The 10,638-nt window shown below is 33.7% G+C and overlaps 2 protein-coding genes across 2 annotated transcripts; both read right to left on the reverse strand.

Moving 5' to 3' along the window:
• Positions 1-395: 395 nt before the first annotated feature.
• Positions 396-3,920, reverse strand: HELRODRAFT_92341 (hypothetical protein; the record flags this gene model as incomplete). Its single annotated transcript, XM_009015358.1, has 9 exons — positions 396-457; positions 702-789; positions 1,210-1,347; positions 1,629-1,737; positions 2,011-2,111; positions 2,200-2,282; positions 2,608-2,684; positions 3,267-3,348; positions 3,776-3,920. Coding segments are annotated over 9 exons (885 nt in total), but the record flags the coding sequence as incomplete, so codon positions are not given.
• A 2,700-nt stretch (positions 3,921-6,620) lies between these two features.
• On the reverse strand, positions 6,621-10,638 carry HELRODRAFT_184067 (hypothetical protein; the record flags this gene model as incomplete). The annotated part of the gene is made up of 10 exons (XM_009015359.1): positions 6,621-6,736; positions 6,994-7,041; positions 7,685-7,745; positions 7,815-7,886; positions 9,123-9,221; positions 9,285-9,435; positions 9,539-9,657; positions 9,861-10,035; positions 10,139-10,258; positions 10,622-10,638. The coding sequence occupies 10 exons, from the start codon at positions 10,636-10,638 to the stop codon at positions 6,621-6,623; spliced, it is 978 nt and encodes a 325-aa protein (XP_009013607.1).

The following is a 10,638-nucleotide window of genomic DNA, read 5'->3' on the forward strand; positions in this document are numbered from 1 at the left end:
TTCCCTGGTTGGAAAATAAAACATCAAGCCATTAATCAACACTGCATACTTATTGCCTAAGTTGGTGTAAAATCTCTAAGTAAAACAATCCCTAACACCAAACTGTCTGTATTAGTTTACGAATATAACGGTGGAAGCTGATAGGTCTAAGCAAATTTTATTTAAAAAAACATAGAAATAGTGGAAAAGTTCAATCCCTATGTATGTTAAATTGCAGTGGTTTTAGAAAAAATTTACCGAAAATGTATCAACATATGAAAGATTTAAGATATAAATGATTTATTATTATTAATTAACTCGTAGTAAAGTATTTTATTGAATAAATTAAATATACCAAAAGAGCATCGATATCAGCAATTTGAATAAACTAGCAAAAGGAATATGTAAAAAATCGATCACTTGTTTTGATCTTTTGTTTCTAGGATGGCCCCCACAATGATGTTTGACAGTCCAATGCCTTTGTTAATGAAATGATTAGAAATGCATGATAATGAAAAGGTTAGATGAATCGCTACAAGCAATGACAAAGAGAAAGAAATGTCCAAATGGAAATATTTCAATGTAATAAATTATCTGGAAAATACTCAACAAATGCGTATTTAAATTTAAAAATATCACTTATTATTTACTATCTAACGCCGGGAATTATAATAGGAATTATAAAATGTGACCAATCGCCATTCTCGTTAAATGAGACGAACCAATCATCTGAATTGAAGTAACAAGTCCCATAGCTGTGCCTACGGCTGACTGCATGACAACCAATGGAATAGAGGGCCACATACTCGCCTGCGTGTAAGTGCAGGCGGCAAATAATTAAACCGCCAACAAATGAATTTAATTCAATTTGAATAAGATCTTAAACATTTTCTTTTCTCGTTTCATTGTTTAAACTTGTGAACAAATTTATTTTGGCGTAATAATATTGTGACTGAAAATATTCAATGGAACAATTTTTCGATAATTAATTAAGACAAATTAGCTTATTAAAAATTGGCTGTAAAAATCATGCAAGTCATTAAAGTTTATATAAAAAATCATTTATTATAAATACTTTGCAATGTTTTAGAATTAACTATATGTACTGAAATAATACAGCCGAAGAACAAAAACCTACATCTGTAAGATAACAACACAACAGCCAATCATATTACACCATCCAAATAAACGACCAATCACATAACTGCTTTAAAAAAATAGCCAACCAACCGCAGCGAGGGAGTACGTGAGACCCAACCAGAGAGTGAGGATGATGGGGAAGAGATCAGTGACTGCCGGGAGGATGAAGACGGGGGTGGTGAGGATGGCGCAGGCAAAAGTTAAAGCCTCTCTCTTCCCTATGATGTCCTAGAGATCAAATTTCCACTAATCCATTTCGAAATTACGGACAAGAACAAAAAAATATGGAAGGCTACGCACTTGCCGGCGTGCAGTGCAAGCAAATATAGCACCATCTTATTTTTGAATGAAATTTTCAATTCAAATTAAATAAAATCTCGAAGTTTTTTTTTCTCATTTAGTTTCTCAAACTTAACATTAGAGACGGCCATTACCATCGAATAGACAATTTGATTCACATTATCACACAATCGAAGCAAAAAAATATTAACAAACGGCCAAAAACTGACAACAACATATCCAAGGAAGGGTGATAGGACCATGGAAAGGTAGTAGACCGCCCCTGACACGTATGATGCATCTTTCTGGTTGTACCCATATTTGTCTTGGATGAACTTACTGAGTGGCGGGGTGGATGGATGTTGAATGAGGTTACACCGATGCTATGCAGATAATGATCGATCGATCGATCGATCGATCGATCAATCAATCAATCAATCAATCAATCAATCAATCAATCAATCAATCAATCAATCAATCAATCAATCAATCAATCAATCAATCAATCAATCTATCGTTCAATCAAGAAATTTTCATTTTTTGACCCACTAATATCAGCATCAACATCTATTTATCATGAAATCATAATCTTCTTCACATTACCATCATCACCTCGCATCAGCCACAAAAGGAAAGACACCATTGTAGAAGAACATGATGCTCAGATCTATCAACCAATAGAGCAAGTTGAAGTGCTTGATGTCTGTGAATTTCTGGATGGAGAATTAATTATGTGTTCTATCATAATTAATTAATTATCATAATCAATTAATTATTTAACTAAATAATTATTACACAAACCAGCTTCTTAGCATCCTGATTGCTCGTTTCCTCCATTCCCAATTGTTTGAGACCGATCCTATCAAGGATTCCGACCAGGATAGCTGCCACAAGTCCGAGGCAGCACAGCATGGCTCCTGGTGCGTTTGTACATTTATGTTTGTTTGTATACATCTGTGTTGGTTTGTATACATTTGTGTTTGTTTGTATACATCTGTGTTTGTTTGTATACATTTGTGTTGGTTTGTATACATCTGTGTTGGTTTTTTTAAACATAAGTTTTATATCGGTAGATTTTAAAAATAATAATGTCTACTTGAATTTTTTAAAAAGTGTGTTCGTTCGTATGACACGTGCGAAAACGTCTGTGAATTTGTTTGAAAAATAAATATCCCATCGTGCAATTTTCCCGACATCCAGCTCACGCACCTCCCCACAAAGTCCACGAAAGACCAAATCGATCGGCAAAGCTGACGGTGACCAGGAAGTTGAGAACACTGCCCAGCCTGCAATCATGTATAGTTCAGTGGAACCAGCAACGAACATTACCATCATTAATATTGTAAGAATGTTATAATAGATTTCAGCACGCTATTACAACACCCACTCAATCAATCAATCATTCTTCGTTTTGCGTCCAGAGTCCCGGTTTCCCGAGGTAGGACGTTGTTTTCTTTGCCATCAACTTTTTGCGAATCATACCCAGAATTTTACAACACCCACTCAATCCATTCATTAATACATATTAAATTTTTTTAAATTATTAAAACAACATAACTTTCTACATGGACTGAATATCTATGAACACAAAAAAAAACACATACAAGTATACATATTTATTTATAATTATTTATAAAAACGGTCATGATTAATCATTACAAAATCCATTAAATTAAATATAAAGATATACAAACACACGCACACCACACACACACGCACACCACACGCACACACGCATAAACACCAACATTTAGAATCATATGCGTTCAAGTACACACACACATCAATACACATACTTACACACACATACACAAACTAGTAGAATCATATATATACAAGTAAACACACGCACACACTTCAATTCTAACCTTGAGAATGCCAAGGTCACTCCGAATGCCATTGCAAGCTCTTTATCTTTGAACCAGATGGCAGACAGACGAGTTTGCACAACTGGATATGGTGATACGGTAAATGTGTGTGTGTGTGGATGGTGGCATACTTACAAAGTTACTAAAATATTTTAGTGATTTTTTTTCTATATTTATTATTTTTTATTATAAATTATCATTTATCACATTTTTTTTAATACAACGTAACTTGTACTGTACTAGCAACATATGTATTAGCTATTGAAGTACACTCAACCGATTCATTATTGTGTACACATACTTTAGAAAAAAAAAACAATCTTCACACACGTTCATTACTTTCACACGTACATTCACATGCACACACATGCTTCTTTTGATAAAATGAAATGGAATCTTATTCCCTTGTCAAATTGGAAAGTTATAAGAGCACAGGATGACCATAATCGAATTTAGCACATACAAGCCCACATTTATAAGAACCAAATTACTGATGCCCCCCTACAAACTTGTAAGAGATCCATTGCCCGCCCCAAACAACAACCTGCCCAGTAACATGACAGGTAGAAGGGCGGCCGTCCCTCTCAAATGCGTGCCCAGGGCAAACAATGAAGACCCCAGGACGCATAGGAATGAAAATGTCAGGGCTCCGACTGCAGATGAAATAAATGAATAAGTGATTGATTGATTGAAAGAATAAATGAGTGGATAAATGAATGAATAAATGAGTGGATGAATGAATGAGTGACTGAATGAGTGACTGAACGAATGAGTGGATGAATGAATGAGTGAGTGAGTGAATGAGTGGATGAATGAATGAGTGAGTGAGTGAATGAGTGGATGAATGAATGAGTGAATGAGTGACTGAACGAATGAGTGGATGAATGAATGAGTGAATGAGTGACTGAACGAATGAGTGGATGAATGAATGACTGAACGAATGAGTGGATGAATGAATGAGTGAGTGAATGAGTGACTGAACGAATGAGTGGATGAATGTGCAGGTGAATTAATGAGTGAATGAATAAAGAATTAAAAAAATTAGTAAAAGTATGTGTGATTGAATTAATGAGTGAATGATTATTATACAGTTAAGATTCTTGATAGCAGCGGGCACATGCAATTATGCTCTACACAAATCAATACATATATACTTCTACAAATATGTATGCACATGACGTATCATATCTAAAACCGGTATCAACATATTCAGTTGATTCTCGTTAAATAAATTTGTTGAATATATTTTATTTTCTCTCTCTCCATCTCTCTCTCTCTCTCTCTCTCTCTCTCTCTCTATATATATATATATATATATATATATATATATATATACATACTATATCTCTATTACTATATCTTTATTATTATATCTACTTTATTATTCTTTATCTATAGTATATGTATATATATATATATATATATATATATATATATATATATATATATATGTTCATTATGGAATACAATGTTTAATGGAACACAGTATTTTGGTTACTATCTACCATTATATTATTTACTATTTAACATAATTTTTAAAATTTTGAGAAGAAATTGCCTTGCTTATTTATTAAAATTACAAAATACAATTTGAAATATGCCAATCTTTATTAATTAACAAGATGGAGGAGCTTTATTTATAGCTTTAGCTTTATTAGTTTAGCCAAATGTATTGCGGGAATGCACCGTTACAAAGTTAACAATTTTCTGTACAAACAAAGTAACAAAGTTTCTGATCTGAGCAGAGTAAACATTTTCAGAATTACTTAAATGATTTTTATTCTTAATCTAATAAAATGTATAAATGTCAAATATTCTAAAACTGAATTAATAAAAAATTAATTTTATTTGAAGAGATGTCTCACTATTACATTGGATTTTTCGTCGATTGGGCGAATATCTTGAAATTAGAGCTTCGACAGGTATCAGTATCAGCATGACAATTGAAGTCTGCAGAAACTTTTGTTCGATTGACAAAAACATTTTTGGACTACAAGTTGAGTTGATTTAAATACGTTATTGAAAATTTCATCTATAATTTAAATTATATTGAATAAACCAATCAAAATAATATTCTTTGAAAACATATCCTGGTATCTTTCGTTTTTTGAAATTTTTCAATCCAAACTTTTACCGTCATGAAAAAATTTCTAGTATGAGAATGGCTTAGCGAAAAATTTGTTGTGGGGAATAAATTTGATAAAATTTATTCATTGTGGAGGATTTAGGGTTAGGGTTAGGCCCAAATCCCCCTGCTGTATGACATACTCTAGAAAAAAAATTGTGTGGGTTCGCGAATATATCAATACTTAAAACACAATAATTAGCCAACGAACAATATTAACACTTAGATTTAACGAAACTTTAGTTATATAGAGAGTGTTACTGTTCCAACACATACGGAAAATATCAACTCTGTGAACCATCCACTTGTTGCTTTCCATGTGACGGCAATCAACGAGAAATTTGTGGGGGAATGTGGCGAAACAGTGTATACGGAAGTTCGTTTGTTTTTTATTGTTTGTTTTAAATTTCAGTGGTAAAAAAAGTTAAAAGAAATGGAAAAAACAAAAATGTGAACAATATTTGGCAATAAAACAGTAAACAATGTCAATGGCATAAATGCTTCATTGATTTTATTAAATGTTAGTAACAGTTGTTTAGAAATGGTGATGAATTATTTTATAAGAGCTTGTATGAATAAACATATCAATTAGAAAATAATTAAAAATAATTTTTCGTGACAGTTAACCGAACGGTTCTCCTAGGTTGAATGGAAAGAAGGACGTTGCTTCTTATTACAGAATGCTTAAATTTAGATTTTAGAAAATTTACGAACATATATACTTAGAATCGAATAGAGTAGAATAGGCTTAGAACTACTTGCTTCTAAACTTATTGTTTTAGATTTTAATAACTTCGAAACAATTGTAAACTTTAAATTTTGAAAACTGTCTAGCATTAGATTGTAATACACAGTAACGTGAGATGAGATGTAAATGTTAGGTTGTAATTGTAATTGTAATACTACTTGTTGTGAAGTAAAATAAACAAAACAAACACAATTCAGGCGTAAAAAAAATAACTTTATTTTAACGTGAATCTCGAACCGTCTCATTTATAGGTACTCAGAAAAAAGAAAGATCGAGAGAGAAGCAAAGAAATAAAAATTAACATAGATTAGGTAACATTAAAAATTGCAATAATCTTTAATAATAATTAATATATAAGATAGTTAACAGATGAATGTTTGATCCCTACAATACTCCACCACAAAAGGCGGAGCCGTGTAAAAATAAAAATATTCATTTCTTTTGTTAAATGTTATTCGCATCCCCTTTCTGCATTGTTGGGTTATTGGTTCCGATGTGGTTGACGTCGGTCTTGTTTCTTTCGTTGTTGTTGCGCCTGATGTTGTTGCTGCTGTTTCTGTTTCAAATTGATGCCGAAGCCTTCACTTGTTGAACAATCTGCAAAAAATTTAAATCGATATGAAAAATAACTAGAAGCGAAAATAAAAACAGAAAAATGTAAAGGTAAATTAAAATGAAAAAATACTTCTTTTTGCGTGGCGATCGATCATCCTCCAATCCATCTTAGCATTTTAAAGAGGTTTTTTTCTGTGAAAAATTACAAATCATCATGAAAAGAATTCAGCAACTAGTCATTACTAGTGTATGTACCTCAAATATCAATCAATCAATCGTTTATGAAAATTCCCACCCACCACCCGGTCTCATGATCCAGATCCAGAAGCCTTCCCTCGTTGAACAATCTGCAAAAACTTAGTTCAATATGAAAATTAACTGAATGAAAAAAAAATTACACATCCCATTAAAAGAAGTGGAAAAAGAAAATAGAGAGCTACCTACTTACGTTCAATTAACTCGGCTCAGTCCCTAACTTACCTATGTTCAATTAACTCGGCTCAGTCCCTAACTTACCTATGTTCAATTAACTCGGCTCAGTCCCTAACTTACCTATGTTCAATTAACTCGGCTCAGTCCCTAACTTACCTATGTTCAATTAACTCGGCTCAGTTCCTAACTTACCTATGTTCAATTAACTTGGCTCAGTCCCTAACTTACCTATGTTCAATTAACTCGGCTCAGTCCCTAACTTACTTATGTTGCTTAATCATCCCTCACTAAAAGAAGCAGAAAAAATATAAAAAAACAATGACAAAATAAAAACAATGACAAAAAAATAAACGAAATAAATGAAAAGGTAAATTAAAATGAAAAAATACTATCATTTCATTTTGCGTGGCGATCGATCATCCTCCAATCCATCGAAACATTAACAGGTTTCTTCATGTGAAAAATTACAAATCATCATGAAAAGAATACAGCAACTAATGACTACTGTATGTACCTCAAATATCAATCAATCAATTGTTTATGGAAATTCCCACCCACCACCCGGTCTCATTTTGGAAAGTTTGCCATCCTTCCTCCTCCAAGTTGTCTTTATCCGCCACTGCATTTTTTAAAGTTTAAAAAATAAAAACAAATATTTTTAATGGCATGTTTGACGAAGTCAACGTACCTTCGTTCCATTGAAAGTCCATTGATATTTCCGACGAGATTGCTCATCATCCAAACTATCAGGATCCATCATCTTCAGAATGATAAATATTTAAAAAAATAATAATTTTTTCAATTTTTTCAATGATAGTATTTTTTCATTTTAATTTACCTTTTCATTTATTTCGTTTATTTTTTATAATAATAATAATAATAACGAAATTGACGTACCTTAGTTCCATTGAAAGTCCATTGATATTTCCGACAAAATTGTCCTTGAAACACGATCCGTACCGACGAATGGTTGCAAGATAAAGTAGATAGAGAAAGAGAAGATTCTCATCAGAAAGCTTAGCGTCCTGCATCTCAAATCACTTAACCTATAATAAAAATAATCTTATCTACCTATTCAATTTACTTAACTAAACTTATATCTTAAAATCTAAATGTGTATGATGCTAAGGTAGTCGATATCCCTCTTCAATCTCCCTCTCTTGCCCAGGGTGTCGCCGATACCATGCGGTGCACTGAGTATTGGCTGTGGACCTGGTCACGCTACGGACATGAGCCTCGTAAGCGATGTATCGTGCCGCCAGCCGCCAAACAGTACGTTGCTTGAGGATTCGAAGCTCACCTGTACAACGGACTTCGAAATCAGAGTCAATCGACTACCGAAGCCTTAACTTACCTATTCACTACAATTGCCCTAGCCTTAAAGAATTACAAAACTCAGAGCCCATGCTCCAACCTAATAATAATAATGTTAAACTTAATAATAAGCCTACCTATTGATACACTTACATCGTTCCTATCATTAAATTATAGCCCTTAACTACCTACGACATTAAATTACTCTCAACCTTAGTAATAATAAAATAATGTGTTGTGAAAATAAAATTACGCTCAATAAAATGTGATGCATGTGTGTTTGGTACGGTAGTTGAAAGACCCCTTCATTCTCCCTCCCTTGCACAGCGGTTCACCGACAGCCATTGTACCGGGTAGTCAACCATTGCCGTACCGGATAGTAAACCATTGCCGGTACACCACTGGCCAACAACGCTTGTCGCCGTACAACGGACTTTGAAATCCATGGTCCTTCAACTACCGTACCTACCTAATAAAACTCAATAGACAATCTTAACGCAAATGCAAGAAAGAATAGAAGAGGCAAAACTTACCTAATCAACTACGTTAATGTTGTATGTTTTCTATCTATCCTACCTACAATTAAAATTATACCTATCTAACTTACCTAACAAAACTAAATGTAATGTGTGCGTGGGTGTGTGTGTTAAATAAAAAGAAAAAGTAAAACAGAAAATCCGACTCCATAATGAACTCCTCCACAGATGCATCGTACTGAGGTCTTTCCGGGAGGTTCTGTAAAAAATTCAATACTGATACTGATGCAAATTCTTAGGCATCCCTGAATAAAAAAAAATTATACATTTAATTATTTACTAATGGAAGATTCTACTCCATAATGAACTCCTCCACAGGTGCCGGCGTCCAAGGTCTGACTTGCTGTGCAGTTGAAGAATGGTCCCATCACTGATCGACAATCTGCATGGTACTGAAGTCTTTCCGGGAGGTTCTGTAAAAACTTCAATACTGATACTGATGCAAATTCTTGGGCATTCCTGAATGAGAAAAATATCATTTAATTATTACAATTATTGTTTACTAATAAAGATTCGACTCCATAATGAACTCCTCCACAGATGCCGGCGTCCAAGGTCTGACTTGCTGTGCAGTTGAAGAATGGTCCCATCACTGATCGACAATCTGTATGGTACTGAGGTCTTTCCGGGAGGTTCTGTGAAAACTTCGATACTGATACTGATGCAAATTCTTGGGCATTCCTGAATGAAAAAAAACTATCCATTTAGTCATCAATGAAAATTAAAAACGAGCCGTGGTGAAAAACGCCAGCTAGCTAGCTGGCAAAGAAAAGAACCGCAAAGAACGAACCGCAAAGAAAGAATCGCAAAAAAGAAAAAAGCAAAGATATACCTCAATATACCTCAATATACCTCAATATCATTTAATTATTATAATTATTTACTAATAAAGAGACTCCATAATGAACTCCTCCACAGATGCCGGCGTCCAAGGTCTGACTTGCTGTGCAGTTGAAGAATGGTCCCATCACTGATCGACAATCTGCATGGTACTGAGGTCTTTCCGGGAGGTTCTGTAAAAACTTCAATACTGATACTGATGCAAATTCTTGGGCATTCCTGAATGAGAAAAATATCATTTAATTATTATAATTATTGTTTACTAATAAAGATTCGACTCCATAATGAACTCCTCCACAGATGCCGGCGTCCAAGGTCTGACTTGCTGTGCAGTTGAAGAATGGTCCCATCACTGATCGACAATCTGCATGGTACTGAGGTCTTTCCGGGAGGTTCTGTGAAAACTTCGATACTGATACTGATGCAAATTCTTGAGCGTCTCCTGAATGAAAAAAAAACTATTCATTTAGTCATCAATGAAAATTAAAAACGAGCCGTGGTGAAAAACGCCAGCTAGCTGGCTGGCAAAGAAAAGAACCGCAAAGAACGAACCGCAAAGATAGAATCGCAAAAAAGAAAAAATGCGAAGATATACCTCAGTATACCTCGATATACCTCAATATACCTCAATATACCTCAATATATCTCAATATACCTCTATATACATCAATATACCTCTATATACATCAATATACCTCTATATACATCAATATACCTCTATATACCTCAATATAACTCTATATACATCAATATACCTCTATATACATCAATATACCTCTATATACCTAAAAATATACCTCTATACCATATGAGATCAGGCAT

The sequence above is a fragment of the Helobdella robusta genome (genome assembly GCF_000326865.2).
Source record: "Helobdella robusta unplaced genomic scaffold HELROscaffold_151, whole genome shotgun sequence".
Classification (NCBI taxonomy): Eukaryota; Metazoa; Annelida; class Clitellata; order Rhynchobdellida; family Glossiphoniidae; genus Helobdella; species Helobdella robusta.